Raw genomic sequence first — 24818 nt, forward strand, 5'->3', positions numbered from 1 at the left:
AATTGGTTTTTTAAGTTTTAATGATATAGCCCAATTTATTAAAGGCCTTTTATGCTTAACCATGTGAGTGCCATGGCATATTTTGTTGCTTCACACATAAAAGAGGGTGTTCCAATCTTTAAAAAGCATTTGTTAGAAAAGTCAGGCATTTTTCAGTCATCCCCATTGTGTTTATGGAGGGCTTGTGGCAGCTTGCAGACATCCTGTGTTTCCACCCAGGGTAACAGGATAGCTGACAGCAGAGATGGCCATCGATGAGATCACCAAGAGTTTCCTCTTATAGTTTCTCTTGTTCACTAGCTGATATTGGAGAAAACATGGTTACATAAAGAGATGCAAACAAAATGCGTCAAAGGCTCATCATAAAAAGATTTAAAGGCTGTATAAGAATTGTTGCTAATCATGACAATTAAAGAGCATTCAAAATACTACAAATAAAAATATGAAATAAAAAAAAAAAAACCTAAAATGAATAATATAACCTCACATTTATCTGTATGTAAAACAATTGTATGGACATTGTATTTGCACATTTTACAAAATACTAGCAAAACTACTGACCAAAAAGTATTATGATGAGTTATTATTGGCTTCACAGATAATACATGACATTGTGACCAGTGTTTTGAAAGAAATGCGTTATCATTTTGCGTTACTTTCTATAAAAAAAAAAAACAACAACAAAAAAACCGAATTGAGTTATGTAGTTACTTATTATGGAAAGTAATGCGTTACTTTTGCGTTACTTTTCTCTCCTGGGCTGGGCTTGTTGTTGCTTGGTTGTTTTTTAATACCAATTATGTTTAAATTACAAATGTAAAGGCTCTTTCACACCAAATGTGAAATGAATAAGCCTCAGGCTGAAGGAAACATAAATTCACACCTATACAGAAGAGGGCACAGTTAAAACAAACCTTTCTGCTGCCATTATGGATTACAGAAGAATAAGATGCAGGAGAAGAAAGTTCAACACTCTTACTTCAGAAATAAAAACTAAAATAGAAACAGAGATGTGATGTTTATCTAAAGTCATTTTTTCTTATTAGTGTGGATGAATTAGATCATTGAAGGTCAACAGCAAAGACATTGATTAATAAAGTGAGATTAAATACATAAAGTATATTTCCGCAATTTAACATTTAATTAATGCAGTTTTGCGTAATATTCTGAGTTTGCATTTCACCGTTTTTTTGAGGTATACTAAATCTGTTTTTGTTCACGTGAGATGACTAAATGCATGTTCACATTTAGGGTACGTTTCCACGGCAACGATATGCTTGAACGGATACGTTTTTCCTATTCGGCGTACAGACAACACCATTGTCAAAACTATCCCGATTCACACGGATCCGCGAAAACGACTAAAAATCCTGTATTTTGCTTCCAGGCCATTAGATGGCGATGAAACACTATAGACTGAACACGTAATACTATGTGCATGACGACATCGTCTTCAGAGATTCGCGTTTTTGTTGTTTACACGGAGACCGTTTTCAAAAACTTGCACTTTGAAACACGTTTTCAAAAGTTTGCGTTTTCATGCACCCAAAACGCCGTTTAGTTGAAAACGGTGTTGTGTAAACAGCCCCTTAGTCTAGAACTAGTATGATCATGTTCATACAGCGCACGCAGCGTCTCTGCACTTACTCACGACTTCTCTCAACATGGGGACAGGAGAGCTGTCAGTAATACATGTGAATTTAAAGTAACTTATTTGGAAAAAGTAACTCTTAAAAGTAATTAACTACTTTACTTGTTACTTGAAAAAGTAATCTGATTACGTAATTCGCGTTGCACCCCCCCCAACACTGATCCTGACAATCTGAGAAGCAAAACAATATAGAGAGTTTAGAATTAGCTTTTCTCAGTCACATTGTTTAACCTCATTGCGTGTGTAATTGTGCATTATAATAAATAATGAATTGACTGGGATTCCTAATGTGTCCTGTGTGATAGTGAGGTAATGGACGATGGCCACATCTGCTTCAGTCTCTGTCCAGGACTGTGGCAGGTACCTGTGTCTTCATCTGCCTCTCTCTGCTGGTCTTGACCACCGTGCTGTGGATCTCTGCTTCATAGTCCCTGGCCTTCGCCCTCAGTTTGGCAATGCTACAACAGCGGAAGTCCTCCGCACTGGACACCTCTGACCCGTCCTGATCCCTCGACCGCTGAAGCACGTCGCTCGCGGGGCTGTGAATAACTGATGAGGAGGGTTTGGGCCAAGTGGGGCTTCCTCTGTCCTGTTTCCTGTCCCAGCACGGGCTGTTGCTGCTGTGGAGTTCAGGAGCTGTGTTCCGGCTGGACGACTCGGTCTGTCTGTCGTCACTGTCGTGCTGGCCGCACTGTTCCCCAGCCTGGCTTTGAAGCTTCATCTGTCTACGCATTTTAGCCCTGCGGTTTTGGAACCACACCTTGAGGAACAATAGAAAAAATATATATAGACAATAATGTCTTTTTTTTTCTTTTTTTTTTAGATTATATGAGCTAGATTAAATTAAGCAAATATTCACAATATTAATATTGCATAGTTTTCCAGTAAAATAAAACAATTAACATTCTTAAGGCAAGATTTTTTTTTTTCTTATTTTAAGAATATTTAGTAGAAAATAAATAAAAATGACTCATTAAAAAAGCATTAGGAAAACCAAAACACATTGATACAATTAAAAATATATATACCTTTTTTTCTTCAGTTTTGTCTCTCAAATAGATTTTTTTAATTTGATAAGTTTTTAAGTCATTTAAATATATATATATATTTTAATGCATTTTAAGTCATAACTCGTTAAAAAAAAATTCCCAGTTTTGCTTGTTATTTTAAGAATTTTAATCGAAAAAATATCAAAAAATGACTCAGGAAAATTAGTAAAATCAAACCTCATAGTGTAAAAAAAAAAAAAAAAAGACTTACATTTTTGTCCCTCAAGTAGATTTTTCTTATTTTATATGTTTGTCAATTTTTTTGTGGACACTAATATTTGTTTGCTCTTTCCGTTTTGCTTTCCTGAAGTACATGGCTCAAAGTAAAAAGTCATAAAGAGTCATAAAAAAAAAAAGACTCAAAGTATATGTATATATGTATATATGTATATATGTATATATGTATATGTGTATGTGTATATATATATATATATATATATATATATATATATATATATATATATATATATATATATATATATATATATATATATATATATATATAATTGTGTAATACATATATAAATAATATATTAATTATTGTATTCTTAGAAATTTCTAAAATGTTATGTCATTGCATCTCACTGAAAATGTTGAGGAGGACAATGCATGCTTATAATTCTGTGGAATTAAAACAAAACGATAAAGAAATTACACTTCTCAGCAGTGGTTCAGAGAAATATTTAGCTATAATATTCATATAACTGCCTGCATCACAACAGTCAAAGAGAGTATTGCAAAGTGACCTGCACTCTGGCCTCAATCAGGTCCAGTCTGAGGGCCAGGGCTTCTCTCATGAAGACGTCTGGATAGTGAGTGCTCTCGAAGGCCTTCTCCAGCTCTTCCAGCTGCCAGCTGCTGTAGTTGGCCCGAGCTCGCCGCTGCTTCACTGGCCGGGGTTCATCTGGAAGCCACATCGCAGCCACCAATTAGACAATTGCCAGAGGCTGACAAGGAACTAATGGCTCTAGATTGGATAATTAGCGCAGCGTTCATTAAGCCCTCTTCAGCAGAGCCGGATAATTGATTGTTAGTTACGAGCTGTTAGCCAATCCTTTGTAAACATTTTGAATCCTATTAAATACTGTAAAATGAGGATGGACAATTATGAGAGAATTTGATTCACAAATGGCCTCTCTTAATAAAAGCTACACATATGCATTATTAAGAGCAAATCACCTAAATAAATATACAACACCCATTCTTTCAAGCTTTCCCCCATACAACACACCTTATCTCAAAGGTTTTATTTACATATTTTATTAGACATATATTATTTGTATATTTTGTTACACAGCTCTCTGGAATAGTTGATTCTGATCAGTCAGTTACGGTTCTGTGGTCAAATATTTATTAAACTGTATAACGGATTGCTGTTGTAGGCAATCAATTTCCTAAATGTCTCTCATATGACTGTGGCCTCTTTCGTCGTACATAATAAAGTGATTTCAATGCTAAATAAATATTTCATGTACATATCTATTAATCTTGTAGCAAGAGGAATAATGTAAACCCTCCTTGTAACAGGGTTTATTTTGTGATAATGACAGGCAGATTGTACACACACATATATATATATATATGTACACTAATATATATATATATATATACACTAATATATATACACACATACATATACATATACATACATACATGCATATATATATGTATATATATGTATATATATATACACACACATACATACATACATAAACATACATACATACATACATACATTTTATATATATACATACATGTATATATATATATATATATATATATATATATATTATATATATATATATATATATATATATATATATATATATATATATATATATATTATATATATATATATATATATATATATATATATATATATATATATATATATATATATATATATATATATATATATATATATATATATATATATATACACACACACTCAAATAAAAGCTTCACATAAAATATAAGATGTCATATTAGATGTTACAACATAAATGACCAATATGGTTGCATTGAGCTCACCGATATTCTCAGCATGGTGTCCTGCAGACTGAGCGGCCAATAGCAGAGCCTGTTTGCAGGGCTCAGGGTGCAAGTAACTGCGCAGGAGCTCGTAGCTGAGCAGAGGCCCGGGGATGAGGATCTGCGGAGAGCTCAACCTTCTGGGGAACGCTGGGAAGAAGTGTGCAGCCGAAGAGTGGAAGACTGCAGAAGACAGAGGAGACAGAGGAGACACCAAATGCCCAGTGCCAAACATGGCCCAGGTTCAGCAGGTCCTTTTGGTCCAGAGAGAATTCCAGAAATAGACGGTCTAATGTATGTATATGATGAACGGTCTTCTTTATAGGCGTTGGAGGGTTACAGAAGAACAAACTAGAGATCCAGTTGGAAGAGAACTTCTTAGAAGACCTTCATGGCTCCAGAGTCAAGACTACTTTTCTCACCTGATTCAGGTGTGAGTCCCACCCTCTCCCTGAGTCACATGACTCACCTATGACTACTAATTCAAGTAAAACAGGGCCGGGTTTGAAGGAAAGCACCCAATCATAGGGGACCATTGATTCCATGCTTCATTTAAGAGGTTTCTTCAGCATCACTCTTAAGGAGCCATCCACAGTGACACCTAATGCCTCCAAATCCACACCTCGGCTGAAGGAGTAAATGAGTAATATCCCCCAGTTCCATTCGGGGAGGAGTATATGGAAAGACCTGTCATTCTGAAGTATTCCATAGACAAGTTTGGGCACTCTTCAGCTTCTGAGTTCGCTTATTAATATGACAAAGCAGACATTTGGAATTGGAGTGTGGTGAGAAAATGGGGGGAAAGCACCGTTCTTGAGCTGCAAACACTTTCAAAGACACGTACAACCGCCAACGAGACCCGTTTGCCGCTCTAGCTTTGCTGTCTGTGTAGTCGTGTACGAGGTTTAGATTTAACAGATGGATATTAAATCATTAAGGGAGAATCAAAAGGTTCACAGCTGAGGAACGTTCAGTAAGAAAACCCAATACAAACAGAGCTTTGGTTGAAATCTGCAGAGAGAGCAAACAAACAGCCTCTGTTTACACAGTAAACACATCACACTAATTGGCCCACATAATTGACATCCATTTACAAGCCCATTTGCAGCATTTGGGTGTTTGTATGACATTCATTTGCGATACAACATGACTAAATGAAAAAATCCTTCAGGAAAGGCTTTGATGAGTTTTTATAATCAACATGCTCGTCTTTGGCGAAAGCGTTTTTCCCTATGAAATGGAGAATGTGTGGCATCAACTGGGAATTCTGCTGTCAGATTAAAATCCACCGCCTTTGTTTCTAAAGACGTCTAAGCCTGTTATCTCACTCAAAGCCTTCTTCACATTAGGAATAAGATCACCTGTCTAAACAAGGTGTATTGTTCAGTCCTGAGCTAAGGACAGAGTTCACTAATAATGGTTTTGGGTCATGGATCTCCGGTCTTTGAAAACAGATCACTTTCCCAACTAAGACCAAATTGTACTTAGAGAGGAATGCCACACTATTCACTACAGCGCGTCAAAGAATTATACACTTTTCATGTAGATAATAGAGAATTGTTAAATGAATAGTTCACCCAAAATTGATTCTGTTAACATTTACTCACCCTCATGTATTGACTGCATGCCATGAACACAAAAGGTGAATTTCTGAAGAATATCCTCTTTTCTATAGAATGAAATTTGATGAGAATTGAGGGTGTCAAGATCCAAAACTGATAAAAAAAAAAAAAAAAGCATCATGAAAGTGGTTTATGACTCAGGAGTTCATGAGAGAAGTAGTGATGAATCAGCTCAGAGCATCCAAATTAATCAGTGATCCAATTTGCAAAACTAGCATGAATGATCCTTAAATGCTGGACTACATAACTCAAAATCTGAACAGATTTTAAATACACTAATTGGCAACTTTGTAAATGGTTTCAGAAAGAAAAACTGGGCATCATTCAATAAAAGACCAGTGATCACACAGTTGTTCAGAACACGACAAGCTCACGCAGAAACATGCGCCATATTGCTGATAGTCTGAACTTTAAAAATCTGAGTCTGTGCCTATCATACACTCCGCCTGCCCAAAATCTTCAAACTGACTGACTTTCAGCAACTAGTGTCCATTCTTCTGGTTGTATTAGTAAACAGTTCACTGGAAATAAAAATCATCGGCATGACAACTAAAAATGTGATCTGTTATGACGTCAGAAGACCCAAAACACGGTGCACAAGTCAAACGGACTTCATGATAATTTCCTGCAGTCTTTTTTGAATCTTAAAAACTACAGGCAGACCAGATCTCCATAATAATCTATACATTATTTTAATATTCTACAGTGTCCTATTCACTGTAATCGCTACCTTAATTTTTTAAGTACAATCAACTTGGATGTTTAAGTAATTTTAACTTAAATTACATTAAACTGACTTAAAAAATGAGTTGAATCTTGTATAACTTATAAAATAAAACTTATTTTGATGAGTTAAAGCAATGTAAAAACATGTTGTCATAACTTATTGATCATATTTTTTTTGACAGAAGTGTCATATGTGGGTGAACTTCAGAAACGACTTGTCACAACACAATAACGTTAAAAAAAGAGGCTAGTGGATGACTGATAACTTAGAATAACATAAATTCTTCCTGTTTCAGACATTCGTACTGAAAGCAGACAGCATCACACTCCGGACATCTGCATCCCTGTCGCTGATGGATGTGCGAAGTGTTGTCATGATCTCTCTGAGAACAAAACACAGGTGTGTGAATTAATTCCCAGGAACATTTCACCTCACAATCATCTTTATCCACCCTCTATCCGCTAATCAGATCAAACTGCGGAGAGATTCAAGAGCTGTCACCAGCATCGGCGCTAACCGCTAATCCTGCGCTAACTTTGATCAGATCCAGACATCCACGGTACACAGCTGGGCCGATCTTGGTTGAGTGAGTCACTGACTTTAAGGCCACAACAGCACAGGAGGACAAAAACTCTTCATGCAGCTGTCAAAACATCGAGGGATCTAAGTCCTATACCGACCTGCTTTTCTCATTCTTTCAGAATGGTAATTATTAGAGAATGCTCGCATATCCTTTTCCACCAACAATCTGGCAGGGTTCAAATACATCTGGAGATATAGAAATGCCACTTTTATCTGAAGCGTGGGGCATCCTGGGGTTACATTCCTAAGCGGGGCAATGGTGAAAGCTTAGAAATCACTCCTTGCTGGCGTTGAACCTACAAATTTCAAGTTGCCAGCACTAGTAACCACTAGGCCTAAATAAAATTGTATATGAAACCAAAAAAGGAGTCAAAGAGATTTCAGAGCCATTCCAAGTTAATTGAAGGAGGCATTAGGGCAACAATGGCAGTAGATCTTGCAGGCCTTTATTGATCTTTTCGACTCACACTTGTCCGAGACTCTGTGCCGTCATTTGAATACACAGGGGCTTAACAACAACTCACAGCATCAACAATGGCTCAAAGTGCTTCTGGGCTTTACTGAAGACATACGAGGAGATTGAGTTTTCTTTAAATCAGACAGAGGAATCAAGACAAGAGCGTGAAAATTCCATTGAGGGTGAAGTCCCTAAAGTCAGCGGTTTTAATACGGAATCCTAATTAAAGCAAATCACTGAAATATTAGATGGGAAATAGACTGTCTGAATGGGTCGTCCAACATCATCAAACAATAAACAGAATATACTGTTTGATAGGCTTAATTCAAGACACCGCTTCCCATTTCAAATGTTTCTTAATGTGGCATAAATTCTCTTGATTGATATATTTCTGATGCTGTTTATAATTTAGAGGGGTTAATTGCTTCTACAGCAACTGGAAATGATTCCTGCATTAATATGTGGCAGGATTGAACGTCTTGTTAAAAATTCAAAGAGAAAGGTAACTCGCTAAAGAAAATTCCATAGCCATATTCTTTTATTTGCATCCTATCCCAAAAATGAAGTGAATATAAACGTTTCTCAACTAGTTTTGCTTCAGGACCAAGATTTTACATCGGACAACATGTGGCGTTTTTTTTTTTTTTTTTTTTTTTTCAATAATCAACTAATAATATCTGTATACCATTCAAAAGTTTGGAGTAAGAAGATTTCTATTTCAAATAATAATAAAAAAACAATTCTTGAAACTCTCTGCTCACAAGAAACACTATTGCAGAAACACAATTCATTGCCATTTCCAACGGGTTTCATAATCATCAGAAAAGTTTCTTGAGCGTTATATCATAATTTTAGAATGCTTTCTGAAGGATCATGTGACACTGAAGACTGGAGTAATGAAAAGTACAGGAATAAATTACATTTTAAAATACATTCAAATAGAAAACAGTTATTTTAAATTGTAATAATATTTCACAATTTTACTGTATTTTTTTTAACCAAAAAAATGCAGTCTTGAACATAAAAATGTCCTTTCCATCTTATATCAATCCACGGCCTCTGATATCAGCTTTGAAGCGATCAAATTCTCCTGAGGATATGCCAGCACAGGCTCTTGGAACAATGCATAATAACATCAATACTCATTGGAGTGACACTTAAGAACACACAACACCTGAAACACTAAACATGATGGATGACTGTCCCCGAGTCATGGGAAAATGCCTTCATTCACAGACAAAACTGCTGTTGTACTCATCCAAATCCAAAGTGCAAGTGAAAATTAATCCATTATTTGAGTCACTAAAGTTACAACAGGATGTCGTTCCCTTCATTATGCATGCTTTACAAATACTAGGCTTTATTAGTCATGATATGGCCACATGGTCTGGTCATTATGGTGAGCCAACTGCAACCAAAAAAATTTAATCTTACCTATTCAAACAAAAATCACTATGTGATTCTCAACAAAAAGTGATATATAGGCAAGAATATTTTAGTCATCTTTGGTAACTGTATCTCCCAGGCAGTGAGCTGATTGCTTTAGTCCTGGATCACTGGCAATGGGATAAACCTGAGAGCCCAGGCTGCTTTTCATGTCAAAACCTTCAAGGGGAGCGGCCGCGATCCAAAAGCAATCACACTTTACACTTCAAAGCGCAAGGGAAAAGGGAGGCGAGAGCCGGTCCACATTTTTTCCACGCTAGCCAGGCACAACTCATGCGTGGAGGAAGAGGAGATGATCTAAGCGAAGGAGCTGTTGAGGAACACCGAGCCGACAGGTGTGCACAGACAGGTACTGGCACATCTCGGTCCCTCCCAAAGGTGAGACACAAGCAGTGCTTCACTCCTCTCTGCTCCACTGTGGCTCTCTACATTTATTAGTGGTCACCTGCTGGTACTTGTGGAGATTTTGCTATACCAGGGCAATTAATCATGATTAAAAAGAGTTTCTGCAAAAACAATAAAAGTTTGGGAATGTGTTACAGAGTGGGACAACATTGTCAAAACAATCCCCGTTCACACGGATCCGTCCGTGCCAGGCCAGTAGTTGGCGATGTCACTTTGTAAAGAAACACTACGCGCCTATGGACTGAACACGTGATGTGCATGCGCATGACGTCACCATTTTCACAAATTTGTGTTTTTGTAGTTTACATGGAGACGATAACGCTACCGTTTTCAAAAACGTGCACTTTGAAACCGGTTTTCAAAAGTTCGCATTTTCAGGCCCCCCTAAACGGCATTGTCGTGTAAATGAATGCCAAAAACGTATACAAAGTTCAGTTTTTAGTTAAAAAACAGTGTTGTTGGGACCATTAGGGTAAGAAAAGTGAAGTTAGCGCTTAAAGGAGAACTCCGGTCAATTTTAACATTTTTTTGTAAATTTGGAGTGCTGTCAGAACAGAGTACAACGACAAAAATCGGTGTTGCCTACAGCGTGTTATCCTCTTTTTAAAATTTGCACCCTGTTGACTTCAATGGGGCAAGTTTTAAACCTGCTTTTAGCCTCTTAACATCCTTGATGTGTCATTACAAGTGGCCAGCCATATTGAGTGATTCCTTCAGAGTGAACACGTGGTGAATCTGACTGCAGTAGATGTGAAAGATATGAATAAAAGTGATGTTAATTCAGCCAGCGCACATACCTGTATTTACATCCTGTTTTTGGTTGAAGTCCTAAAAGCAGGTTTAAAACTTGCCCCATTGAAGTCAACAGGGTGCAAATTTTAAAAAGAGGATAACACGGTGTAGGCAACACCGATTTTTGTCTTGTTCTCTGTACTGACAGCACTCCAAATTAACAAAAAAATGAGCTCAATGTTAAAATTGACCGGAGTTCTCCTTTAAGAAAATGTTTAGCATAGTTCATGAAGAACCATAAACATCCATAGAACCCTTCCATGTAGCTGAAAAGGGTTCTTTAGATTATTAAGAAGAAAGAAAAAAAAAAAAGGAAGAATTTTCCACTGAAAGGTTCTTTGGAGGAACCAAAAATGGTTCTTCTATGGAACCGCGGTGGAAACACCCTTTTTGGAATCTTTGTTTTTAAGAGTTATCCGCTACAGGAACAGAGAACCATCATGTACCTGACAAATACTATAACAAAGTTAAAACACAACACACTGCAGCTGTTTTACGGAGCAGCAAGGGCATGCCTGATGAAAAGGTTAGTGATTATCGATGTGTCAGTGGCTCATCACACTCACTCCTCACTCACACCCCACCCATGCTGTCACTCATCTCCGTTCCGCCCCAGCGCGAGCCAGCCTGGGAATCTGACCAAAAGCACAGGCAGTTATAGCGTCTGAGCCGATGAAACTCCACTAACAGCACTTCTGAAAGGAACCTGGGCTACGTGACACCTTACAGGTGCAATTAAGACTGATCAAGCACATCCAACACAAGAAAAATGACGGTGGAAATTGACTAGCATCTCCAAGGAAATTAGCGTTAAGTAGTCATAACACAGAAGAGACAATTATGACATCTACCCTTTACGCACAAATCAAAAAAGTACAAATTTGAACAAGTGTTCTGACAATTAACTGACAGCAGGGTGTTTTTTTCTTTTTTTTTTCTTGTCTAATTTATCACAGAATGTGAAGGTTAAGATGAATGGCAGCAATTTTCTTTGGCACAACAAATCAAAGCGTTTGTATGATTAGAGTAAAAAATAGGGCCAACATTTTTTTCAAGTCAATGAAAAGAGGTGTTTTTATCCTTTATTAAATGTTGACTCAACCTTGTTTCTATTTGTTTTCAATAAGGTTTGCAATTTGAAAACAACAAAACTAAAGTCAAAACAAAAATGCCTAAAATAAGCTTTTACCCGGTAGAATGAGATGGTTTCAGATCAAATTATGGTTTGTAATTGATAATCTTTTACGCTTAAAAATGTTTTAAGGTTGATCAAAAAAAAATAAAAAAATAAATAAAAAAGAGTCATCAGGTAAAAGTGATCTGTGCTTTTATTTGTTAAATGAAAGGTAATGTCAATTTGTTAACTACTTTGTTGACTAGCGGACATGCATTTCATTTAACTTGTCATTTTAAATAACTTTTGCAAATGCAAATTTAAAGTGAGACCCTTAGGGTAAGACTTAGTAAGACCCTTATTAAATTTCCTGTAATTATTATTTAAGGGTTGTTATACACTATTGTTCAAAAATAAAAAAAAAGGTCAGTAAGATTTTTAAAAAGAAATGAATACTTTTATTTATCAAGTATGCATTAAACTGGTCAAAAGTGAGAGTAAAGACTGATAATGTAACAAAATATTTCTATTTTCAATAAATGCTGTTCTTCTGAACTTTCTATTCATCAAATAATCCTGAAAAAAAACTAACTTTGCAACTACAAGTCAACTTCTATACAAGTCTATTACTTCTATTCCAAGTCTACTAATACTCTTATGACAGTTAGTTGACATGTAGTTGAAAAGTTTCTTATAGTCAGTAGAATGTCTAAAGTGGACTATCGAAGTAAAGTGTAACCCAATAATATTTCACAATATTACTTACCAATTCAGACGTATCTATTGTATAAGACGTCTATTTTACTGTAATTCTATTTCATTTGTCTGTCATTATTAAAATGCATAAATGTAGTTATTTAGCATTTTAGCATGTATTAATGTCACATTTTCTCTACTTTACGAATTTTCACTTGTGCTATAACAGCAGGGTTTCTGCAGGTTAAATTTAGGAAAGTAAAGAGAAAACAATACATCGATATGTCTTCTAAATGTAGTGTAGAGAACACAATGAGTTGTATTAGCAACATTTCAGAGCTTGAAAATAAGACTTTCAACAAATATCTGTAACTTTTTAATTACGTTTACAAAAAAGTAGCTTGAATCTGCTCTTAACCACTAGATTATGGAAATAACTTGTATAAATGTTCTTCCTCAGTATTTTTGTCAACTATCTAAAGATTCTTAAATCATACATTTACTTGATACAAAATGACATAAAATATGAAGTCTGAGAAATTGGCCAAACTGAAGTGAGTTTATGATTAAAACAAGAACAAATGTCGACCAATGGGCTCAGAAAAATCAACTTAATTTAAAAGAAAGCTTTCAAAACTCACATATATTTGATCTTGTTTTAAGCATAAACTCACTTAATTTTGTTCAGTTTTTCAGACTTCATTTTACATTTGCATCTCAAGTAAATGCATATTGTTTTAAAGATGCTTACATATTTGTATCAGAAAACACTTTTTATTTGCAATGTATGCAACATTTAATGCCATGACTTTATAAATGTAAGACTTTCTGCTATAATTTAAGACCCTTTTAAGGTCTTAATTTGAGTAAGAGTGAATTAAGACTTTAAGACCATTTTAAGCCCCAGAAAGCCTGTATAAGTTAGACAAATGTTTGTCTGTTTATTCTAATAATCCTCCTGTACATGCTAAACTCACGTATAACTAATTTAGCTGTAAATGTACACTGCTCTTAAGTGGGTGTGGGAGGGGGGGGGGCTTCCTGTACCTTATTTGTGGAAAATACCAGGCAAAGTTAAAAACACAGAAGAGATGAAGATTCACAAATTCCACTTATATGACATGTTAAAAGCAGAGCAGAGAGCATGAAACTGAACACAGGAAGAAGCACCTTTCATCAGGCGGACTTTGCCGCGCTCGCTGAGAGCCTGTCAGTCCTCCAGCCGCCAGTGCGGGCATGTCCACCGATCGCCCTCTACAAAACACAGATAACCCGCTTCCACAGACCCCAGTGTAACCAGACACCGCACACTCACTCTCAGCCCGGGCTCTGAAGAGCCTGCCCTCATGCACTCTTCAGACAGGGATCTTCGTTCTGTGTGATTGAACAATTACCGCCACGGTTAATTTAGCCGTGGCTGAGATCGGCTCTCACCGGCATGCCGGCGCGCTGTTCTCCCTTCTCGTCTCCATACAGATGAAATCTGTGACACTGGACAAGAACAACTTGCACTTTCATGGCAAATAGACTTTCCATCACAGCATTCACAGCATAGCTGCGATCTGTCAGGGATCAAATGTGAAAGGAAGGGGGGGAGGGGGCAAAAAGCACAGACTCACTCATTTGCAATCATGCAAAGGAGAAAGATCACAGCCTTCCCCTATTCTGCTATGGAAAGAGTTATTTTACAAACAACACCAATCTTGAAGTGTTAAAAAAAGAGAGGGAAACGAAGTAAAACAAAACTAAAAACTATTTTTGGAGCATTTCAACAACTCATTGTTTTATTATTCAAAGCAGAAGACAAAACTAATTATGACAGGCTTTACTCCCACAGACGTGAATATTACTAAAATACTTTTCATTATTTGAGGAATTTCAAGAAATTTGAACGTGGAATGCAATGTCTGAACAGGATCAACAGTGCATGACACTTCTGACTCAAAGCGAAACTCTGTGTACTAACATGTTTAAAGTGACATCTATGTCGTTGCCTCCATGCGTAAGACCTTCATGGATTCTGCTATCATGGAACTGGTGTCAATCTGACCGTAGATGCCCACTAAAAATGCCTTATGGAGGAGAATATCAGCATGTTCTGGGAAACACAAGACAGAGATATTTCATTAAAATCAAAGTTGAGCACTACTGACAACATCCATGGCATGCAGTCCATTATCACAGATTTACACACATATACCTAAATAACATACTTTGTGCACAGAAAAATGTAAATAATCACTTTAACAAAACACAGGTTGCACATTTCTGCTTAAAACCATCCGAAACACCCCTACAGGCCCGTTCACATCAAGGATGATAATGATGAAGATATAGTTTTAAAAATGCTTCTAAATATAAAAGAATGGCAGTCCACATCAAAACTGTAACGATATCGTTGGAATCACTATAAGAATGATTTTTTTTCAGCTGATGAACGATAAAAATATTGACAGCCAATCAGAATCCTTCCTGCTTTAAAGAGCTTGAGCTTTTAAAGCGATAGACGACAAAACTGAAGCGCGTGCTTATAATAAACAGAACAATATCATCTGCTGGTGTGGACGCTACTATAGTTATAGTTATACTTTATAGTTGTCATTCTTGGTTTGAACGTGCCTTAAGACTTCCACTATAAATGTTTTTAAATAACGTAGTTGTGACCCTGGACCACAAAACCAGTCACAAGTCGCACGGGTATATTTGTGGCAATAGCCAACAAAACACTGCATGGGTCAAAATTATCAATTTTTCTTTTATGCCAAAAATCATTAGGATATTAAGTAAAGATTATGATCCATGAAGATATTTAGTAAATTTCCTACCTTAAATATATAAAAAAAATATTTTTTTGTGAGTGAATGCAGCACAATCGCCAATAGAAATGGAAACCTTTAAAGGCGATTTTCTCAATATTCTGATTTTTTTGCACCCTCAGATTCACGATTTTCAAATAGTTGTATCTCGGCCAAATATTGTCATGTCCTAACAAACCATACATCAACGGAAATCTTATGTATCCAGCTTTCAGCTTATGTATAAATCTCAATTTTAAAAAAATGTGGTCCTGGGTCACATGTGTCAAAAACTTAGAGGTGAGTCAAAAAGAATTCAAGGTAATCAACAGCATGTTGCCAATAGAGCTTAAATCGTTTTGTAACCTGCAAAATTCATTTAATAAATGCAAAAAAATTGAAAATTATTACAACAACAAAAACAATTCTAGTGGTTTCTTAATGAATAAGGTCATCGTCTATTTGTGTACCTTGACAGAGCAGCACATATTCAGGCAGGTTCCTCAGGGCCGTCTGCACTACATCAAAGTTGCCGCTGCCCAGACAGTACATGAAAGTTGGCAGGAATTCAGCAGCCATACTAGAGTTAACAAAGATAATGGTGAGTGTATTTGCACATGACATTTCGATTTAATAGATGTAACATACTTCCCTGCAGGCATCTCACCTGGGGATGTTCTGGATGCACCGCAGGGCCAGACTGAACGCCATGTTGCGGCACACTTCCTCAGGGGAACTCATCAACCTCTGAAGATCATTCTGATAATACATGACAAGTTGGTTGTACTTGTTAAATCTTGCAATTTTGAGTACAATTGTGCAATGTACTTACAACAAAATACTGAATGATTTCTGGATTTCTTTTGGACTTCTCATCCACTTCAGTCAACCCGTCAAACACATCTAGAACAAAAGAAAAAAAGAAAAACAGCACATCATTTAATACATTAAATCTAAACTATATATATATATATATATATATATATATATATATATAAATATAAATATATATATATATACACACACACACACACAGTACTGTGCAAAAGTCTTAGGAACGCTAGTATTTTTCACCCCCCAAAAAAGTTTTTGAGCCAGTTATTTATACATTTTACTGTAGTGTCAGGGTTCATACACATTTTAACCAATACTTTTCCATGACTTTTCCATGACTTTTCCAAGACTTTTTGGCACATTTCCATGACGCCTATGTATTCCTGAAAATGTCAGTCGACATTATAAGAATAAAAATTTGTGTTAAAATTTACCCTCAAAATTAATACCGTACATTAGGGGTGCGCAATATTGACAAAAATATGTCTCGATATTTTCAAAATTTTTCTTGATAATAATTAGATGATATTTTACTGATTGTGTTTTTGTACTGGTATCCTGGCCGGTTTAGGCCTGTTGTTGACAGCAGACTCACGAAGATATTCATATTTTTTATATTCTATGCAGTGGTCAGTTCACAGCAGTGACCGAAATCAACATTTTTATTAAGGGGCAAAATTTGCCACATTCATAGAATTTTGCCAAATTCTAACATTCAAATTAAATTATATTAGAATAACACAGTACGAATGTCAAATTAAATCATTGAATTAAAATCCATCCTTGCAGTGCAGAGGTGACACAGAAGTGGCATCAAAACTGGCATTAGCCTACTATATTTATACTTCATTTACAATTGCATAAATAAAGCTATTCAATATTTAAATGATTTATAATTTTAACTTTTTAATTAAAGGATACTTTAAACATTAAACTAAAACCACCAGTAGGTGGCGGCAAGTCACTGTCTTAATAAGCGAGTTATTGGAGTCATTTATTCAACCGATTCGTTCAAACGGCTGATTCATTCAGAAAAACAAGTGATTGTTCATTGAATCGTTAAAATGATTCATTCAAAACGCGGATTTCATTAAATAAATAAATAAATAATCGATGTCTGTTGGACTACAACTTTATTATGAAATTCTCGTCGGCGATATAAAGTGAAAATTGACAATATTGTGTCCAAAAAGTAACTCGCAATGTTAACTTTATTGTTAATTTAACTGTTGTATAAAATAAATAGCACATTTGCAATTGTGCAAAGGAAAACGGCACTCTTGCTCATGTGATATTCTAATATAACAACATAATATGATATAAATATAAGACAAAAACTCATTTGGGGGCATAACTGCACTGACACATCACGCAGTGAAAGCAAGCATGAGAGACAAACGCGATGTCAGCTCGCACTCGCAGTGCCTCGTACATAGTTAAAACAATGATTACAATATCATCATAGTTCATAGACAACATCGCACACACTCCTAAGAACATATAGAATGAACTCACAATTGAACTGACTTTTACTCATTTTCTTCTCTCCTCTCGCGTGCAGGAGACAGACGTAGGCTAATATTCTGCGTATCGTTTCACATGCGGCCAGAGCAGCAATCCTCTTTCCGCTACATTCTCGACCCACCGGTGCTTGCAAAACTTTAGCATGCTCGTGCCACTTTCCTGCCATTTCAATTAAATTTCTGTCAGCACCGACTTCGCCTCAGCAACATCGCAACAAGTGAATCGGAAGTGAACTGAACGTTATGCCGCCCGAAATAAGGACGTTAAGACAACGCGAAATATTTTTTTTATTAAACAGTTTTTGTATTAATCACATATTATGCTGTGTTAAAAAAAAAAAAAAATCCATGACTTTTCCAAAACTTTCTGGGTCTTTTTATTTTTCCAAAACCTTTCCAGGCCTGGAATTTGCATTTTTCAAATTCCATAACTTTTCCAGGTTTTTTCAAAACGTACGAACCCTGTAGTGTGTCACATTCAGTTTGCCATTGATTGCAATAATCCAGTGAGATTTTTGTGTGATTACATGAAGAAACAGAAAAAACTGAGACAGACTAAATCCAGAAGAACTGCGGGAACGTCTCCATGATGCTTGAAGAAACCTTCCTGCAAAGCTACCTGAAAAACTGTGTTCAAGTGTACCTGGACAAAAGCTTTTTTTAAACGCAAAGGGTCGTTACACCATATATTGATTTGAATTAGTTAATAGAAGTTAATTGATAAATAAAATCTATTTATGACATTATTTTTGAAAGCATCCTCACTTTACAGCATTTTTACACAAGTGCCTAAAACTTTTCACAGTACTGTAGTTTTGAAGGAAGGTTTCAATGGAGACATTGCCGCAGTTCTTCTGGATTTAGTCTGTCTCAGTTTTTTTTGTGTTTCTTCATGTAATCACAGACGGACTCGATGATGGTGAGATCAGATCTCCAAGTGGATCATAGCAGGTTGTCAGACTCCTTGTGCATACAAAAATTTCACTGTATTATATATGTATATATTAATATTCATATACAATTTCTTTTTTGTTTTATTATTATTTAAAAAAAATCTGACAATATTAAAGAATATATAATGCATAAATTATTAAAAATATTTAATTATCTAAGTTAATATTTAAATGTAATTTCTTTGGTATGTTTAATTTATATTTTAATGATGTTGTAATAAATATTGATGGAACAAGAAGAAGAAAATTATTGCATACCTTTCTAAATTTAAACGAGTTTGTTATCATTTTTTATTTATTTAATTACCTTTTTTTTTTTTTAAACCCTGTCTTTCAGCTTCCAACATTAGTGTATTACTCGCTGCACACTTTACTGCACACTCCACAAAATTCTTCTGAAAATATGAAGAACATTCATGATTTACTGTGGGCCTATCTACCTCAAGGCAGCCCGCTAAAGACAGTATATCAGGAAGCAGTCTGGAAACGGTTTTATTTCTCTCACCCTCAATTGCTTCTCCTTTGGAGATCTTCTTCAGGCATTTAGTCATGTCGGCTGCAGTCAGAGGTATGGAGGCTGAGATGTTGACCAAAGAGAGGGAGCCTGAGGACGAATCCTCTGCTGAAATACAAAGAGTGAGAGGCAGGCTTCGTGAAGATCATCTCACATGTTACTCTGTCTCCTGTGATGTGAGGTGTTGGAGCCCCTACCGTCTCTGTCCTCAGCAGCGCTCTCAGAGGAACCAGACTTCACAGGCAGAGTCAGTCCGGCGAGCAAAGATTTGAGCTGCACCAGGTCTGGATTCTCAGTGGATAGTCCCCTGAGAGAGAGGGAAAAAACACAAGGAAACTCAAGACAAATAAGTTACAAAAAGAAAGTCAATTCGCACGGTTTACTGTGAGCACACATTTAAAGCGGGCGCACAGAATATACAGCGTGAATACTGAATTGAGTTCTCTTTCATGTCTTTTTGCGCTTAGACAAATACACACTAAATTATTCCAAAATATCCTTGTAAACACAGTATGTTTTGTCTTGAGTCAGGGGTTCTCAACTCTGGCCCTCGAGATCCACTTTCAGGTAGAGATTAGCTCCAACCCTGATCAAACTCAACTGCCTGTAGCTTTCTATTAATCCTGAAGAACTTGATCAGTGTGTTCAGGTGTGTTTGATTAGAGTTTGAGCTAAACTCTGCAGGAAAGTGGACCAAGAGGGCCAGAGCTGAGAACCCCAAAAGTGAGCGCAAACAGTTGAGAAAGAAAGCACATGTGCATCAGTATATTGGATCTGTGCATTTTGTCTTAAAGTGGCAGCAGCATAATAACCCTGCTGTCGTCTGTGTCCTTAATCTTAATTAAACAACAAAATAAATCTTGACTGAACAACTTTTGTAGCTTTATTAATGATTCATCTATATTTTATTTATGAAAAAGAAAACTATGCAGTGTTATTTTACATTTGATTACACTGATTTCAATTTCTGTTCCTAGATTTTGATCTGATTCTGATCTGATTTTGTTCAGTCTGTTGTATTTTTGTGAAAACCATTAGCAAAATTTCCTTAAGTAAGTGTTCTTCAGGCCAGGGGCTCTCAAACTTTTTGGGGCCTGGGACCCCTTAAAGGGTAGAACATTTTCCATGATTAAAACCAAATAACTGGTTTAATGATGTTATAATTTTCCCAGGGTCCCTGGAAAATGTTCTACCTTTAAGGGGTCCCTGGCCCCAAAAAGTGGGGACAATACACTTGTTATAAGGCCAATTCACATTGCATAGACAAACACCAACAAACAAGTTTGTTGGGTTTTGTCTGATCAATGGCGTTGGTCAGGGTTTGTTTTCACCTGGCTGACCATGTTCAATCCGTGTTTGTTGGTGTCTGTTGTGGCAGTGTCAACATATTTTTCATAAAATTCAACTGCCAACTTATTTGTTGGTGTTTGTCTGTGTGGTGTGAATTGGCCTTTATGGGTGCAAATGTTCCCCTGTAAAAACTATTATTATACAGCACAATTTTATAATTGACCTTTTGGAAAATAAGTAGCACCTGAGTATGTCACATCGTTGTTGTGAGAAAAATTTTGATAAATTAGGCAATATATAAGGCTATTACATTCAACACTAATGTAAAATACCCGTACTAACAAAATGTTTACAAACATTAAAAACATTTAAGTTCCCCTCACTCCAGACCCAGACGATATTAATCCGCTTTAGCTATGTTTATATTAGTCTGCATCAGGTCAGTAACTAGTTGGCATGTCTATTGTTAGTATCAGATTAATAAAAGTTTAAATGTGCTCATGTGAATAGCCTTTATATAGTTTTGTTGTGTTTGTTTTATGTTTGTTATGAGAATAGAAATTACTTTCTTTTCCTCACCAAAATTCCTCAACAACTTGTAAAATTCTAAAATAACATTCGGAGGTAATAAAAACTACTACTTAAATAGCATTCTATGCGTGCCCGTCAATCAACATTAGAGCTTCACCTTCAGCCAGAATAATGCAAGGATGTTAGACCTCTGCCAAAAATGTATCAAATGTTCAGTGATTAGAATAAAAAGCTTACAAAATGTTTACAAAATTAGAGCTAAGACCCAGAATCTACCCAACCTAAATTTACGGTCAGTAGTCACTACTGGTGGCATTCATTACAAACTACTTTAAAGCCTAAACAAATTTATTTAAACTAGCGAAACTAAAACAGGCGTTGGGCTTCTCTCTCATTGGGCGTGAATCCAAATGTTTCCATATATTGGATTCCATGTATTTGGATGCTAAACTGTTATTTATTGTTATATAAACAATGATTTGAACTTCACTCATGCCCCAATATCCACATAATCAGCATCCTTCACAAGCGCAAAAATAGTTTTGGAATAATACCAGTGCGACAGTAATGCAGTGATCTATGCAGCCTACATATTACACAACACACAATTAAAATTTGTGAGCCGAACAACGGTCTATGATTGGTTGACAGCAGTTTTAGTTCGATAATGATAAATAGGCTTAGATGTCCAGTCAGCAATGCTGGAACTGATATGTTGTGTGTTTGCGTGCACGTGTGACACCAGTGCGATCACTTGGATTTTTTCCTTATAGCAGCTGAAACAACTTACAATATCCTGTAATTTATGGTCATACAGATAAGAGTAAAACTTTAAAGGGTCTGTTTTTGTGTTCATTCAAAATAACAACACAACAATCAGGATGAGCTTCTGTCGTCTCGGTCTCTGTGAAAAGGAGTGCGTCACAAAAATGAACTGAAACTCAGTGTATAGCTACTTGTAGCACAAAAATGGGAAATACGACTATAAAAACCTTTAAGTGTCTAGACTACTTTTAGCTTATTTGACGTTAAATGCATTGGGCTATATAAATCACTTTGGAATAGAAGTTGCAGCACGTTTCAGGTCTGCGGACCCCACTTTAAGGACCGCTGCTTTAGGCTGCTGATTTTAGTTCTGTAGGCTACTGATATTTATTCATGGTATTCAGATGCAGCTTGCAAAAAGACAGAAGAAATATGTTTGATAATTCAAATTAGTACCTAAAAATCAGAATCGATCATCAGAATGATAATCGGAATAGATAAAAATGCAAACAATGCCCAAACCCAACTGTGAGTATTTGATAATGCAGAAAAGAGTGACGTGAACCCAAAAAAAAAAAAGCTCTTACTGTAGCACATCTGAGTGTTTCTGAAGGAAAGGCACAGCGGATGCTGCATCATGGGTTATGTATTTTTGGATGAACTGCACAAATTTGTTTATGATCGGCATACGGGATGATCTTCTGAAGTTCTGCAAGAAGGTTACATGAAAATGCTGAAAAAATATTCCCACAAGATTCTTTACAATTAGCTTGTATAGTTTCATTACGGCAAACTAATATTAATTTAGCAGATAAGCAAGTTTGAGATTGCAATTATAGTGATAAGAACATTTTCATTATCAAAAATTAAATGTCACTAAGTATTTAACTTAATGGCGTGTTAAATAGAAGAAGTGATAACTGTGGTGCAGCATAGTACATTACAAGAGGAGGCCTTTATACCTGCAGTACTTTGATAAAGGACAGCAGACAGTCCTGCAGTGCCCTCTGGTGGTCAGAGAGGAAAACCAGCGGCTGCAACAGCTCCAGGACAGCCAGAACATCACTGAAGAAGGTCAGATGGGTCTGCTGTCTGATCTCATGCAGGTTCAGATGGATGCGCCCATGCAGGAGTGCAGCGATCATGGACAGGTGTCTGAAAAACACAAACAGCTCTAGTATGTAAACCCTATTTACTTTCTTAATAAACGTCACTATTTTTATTTTACTGTCCGACGCGCGTTCACGAGAGCACCACGACGCATGCGTGACCTTGTGTGCATCTTCCTCTGCCTGTAGGTCAGAACGCCAGCTCCTGTGTCATCACCACGCGCATGCGTCCTGGTGCTCTCGTGAACGCGCGTCGGAGACTGATACAGAAGAGAAGAAATTAACAAATAAAGTAGATTTTTGGGGGTTTTTGGCGCACAAAAAGTATTCTCGTCACTAAGGTTGAACTGTAGTCACATGGACTATTTTAACGATGTCTTTCCTACCTTTTTGGGCCTTCAAAGTGTTAATTAAATAGCTATCAATGGAGCCCGCCCTGAGCCATCGGATTTCATCAAAAATATCTTAATTTGTGTTCCGAAGATGAACGAAGGTCTTACAGGTTTGGAACGACATGAGGGTGAGTAATTAATGACAGAATTTTAATTTTTGGGTGAGCTCTCTCTTTAAGCATGTGAAGAATTTTTTTTCCCACGTTTTAAAACAATTGTTTTATATTTTTTCATCAAAATGTAATAATTTTCTCCATTTCAGAAATGACTTTTCTACATGACCAAGGCTGTGCGAGCAGGGAAAATAATATTAATCAATTATTTAATACTTTTAAAATGTTTAAACCTGAGTAGAAGCACCGGGTGAGATACGGCCAGTTTCCTGCAGGCCAGATTGGCATCAGACACACGGTTCTCAGCTGATTTGGAGTCTCCCGTGTCAGCTAGCAGAGTGATGAGACGATGCACGAGAACATCCAGCTGAAGGTGCACATATAAACACAGAAAATAAACTATATAGTATTAGTCTTTCAGCTGCTGTTAACAGGAAACTCATGGCATGAGGCGGTTACCTTGCAGGTGCTGCCATCTGCTGCCCCCTCAGCACTCAGGGTGGCCTCTGGTAGGCGGATGTGTTGGATGACCTCTGGGAAGTGCAGGTAGATCTGCAGCAGCAGCGTCTGACACCTCTTACTCATTATACTGGAAATATCACACATTTGAAAACAATAAATACTTAATAAATAAGTACTTAACACAAGAACATTTTTTTTCCCCCAACATCAAGAGTATAGGTTAAAATATACATGAATGTGTAAGGTCCTGTGACTGACTTATATTTCACTTCTGCCTTCACAAGTTCCCTTTAAATGGTCCTGTGGATTTTTAAAACTCAATATGAAGACATACTTTTTTAATGCATAAAAAAACTATACTATTAGAGATTAATTATAATTTAAATAATTTAAAAACCACTATTAAATAAGCAATAACAATTAGATTGGATATATTATTCAAATATTCTTAAAATATAAATATAATAATAATAATAATAATATGAATTTTTGACTTTAACATCTATTATAGTTATTAATAAATAAGCAAAATACTATTTAAAATACTTTTAGACGGAGAATAGCATGCCACACGGCAGGAAAACTTTCTAAATTAATTATGACATAATACTAACTTTATGTATTTTTTATATTGAATATTAATACTAATTATTATTATTATTGACAACTATGTATTAAATACATAAGAAGTATAGTACATATTAATTATATGACATTTTTGGTCATTTTAACAATTATTATAATTATTTATAAAATAAAAAAATAGCAAAATATTTTTTAAATAGTGTTTTGACTTATTAACAACTATTATATTTCTTAATTAAATTCACAAAATACTGTTTATAATACCGAGAAAAGCATGTCACACAGCAGGACAGCTTTCCAAAAGTATTTCATGTCAACCATACAGAAACCATGAAGTCATAATTGCTTCATGCATACTTATATTGATGATATAGTAATTA

The 24818-nt window shown here is 36.0% G+C and overlaps 2 protein-coding genes across 10 annotated transcripts in view; both read right to left on the minus strand.

Annotated features, from left to right (window-relative positions):
• Nucleotides 1–365: 365 nt before the first annotated feature.
• LOC307169396 (uncharacterized protein) lies at nt 366–5216 on the minus strand. Its single transcript, XM_079890019.1, has 3 exons — nt 4732–5216; nt 3447–3604; nt 366–2411 (listed from the first exon to the last, which is right to left on the minus strand). Exons 1-3 carry the CDS (start codon nt 4964–4966, stop codon nt 1986–1988), a joined length of 819 nt encoding a protein of 272 aa, XP_079746145.1. The 5' UTR covers nt 4967–5216; the 3' UTR covers nt 366–1985.
• A 6486-nt stretch (nt 5217–11702) lies between these two features.
• The window catches only part of ints1 (integrator complex subunit 1), a 36142-nt gene continuing 23026 nt past the window's right edge, over nt 11703–24818 (minus strand). For 6 of the 9 annotated variants that reach the window (XM_079871193.1, XM_079871191.1, XM_079871187.1 and 3 more), the window contains 10 exons: nt 23851–23980; nt 23625–23758; nt 22740–22932; nt 22365–22486; nt 19389–19498; nt 19183–19299; nt 16200–16270; nt 16035–16126; nt 15838–15947; nt 11703–14670 (listed from right to left, as the gene is read on the minus strand). In XM_079871193.1, coding sequence (XP_079727319.1) covers nt 14555–14670; nt 15838–15947; nt 16035–16126; nt 16200–16270; nt 19183–19299; nt 19389–19498; nt 22365–22486; nt 22740–22932; nt 23625–23758; nt 23851–23980 — 1195 coding nt within the window. In that variant the 3' untranslated portion in view covers nt 11703–14554. The remainder of the gene's footprint in view (nt 14671–15837; nt 15948–16034; nt 16127–16199; nt 16271–19182; nt 19300–19388; nt 19499–22364; nt 22487–22739; nt 22933–23624; nt 23759–23850; nt 23981–24818) is intronic. The other 3 variants (XM_079871192.1, XM_079871195.1, XM_079871190.1) reach the window with 1 other exon arrangement.

The sequence above is a fragment of the Squalius cephalus genome (assembly GCF_949319135.1).
Source record: "Squalius cephalus genome assembly, chromosome: 1".
In the NCBI taxonomy this organism is placed as follows: Eukaryota; Metazoa; Chordata; class Actinopteri; order Cypriniformes; family Leuciscidae; genus Squalius; species Squalius cephalus.

Coding starts and splice junctions, on each gene's coding strand:
- LOC307169396 (XM_079890019.1), bottom strand. CDS start 4,966: ATGTTTGGCACTGGGCATTTGGTGTCTCCTCTGTCTCCTCTGTCTTCT. Junction 3,605..4,731: donor ACACCATGCTGAGAATATCG/GTGAGCTCAATG, acceptor TGTGGCTTCCAG/ATGAACCCCGGCCAGTGAAG. Junction 2,412..3,446: donor TGATTGAGGCCAGAGTGCAG/GTCACTTTGCAA, acceptor TTGTTCCTCAAG/GTGTGGTTCCAAAACCGCAG.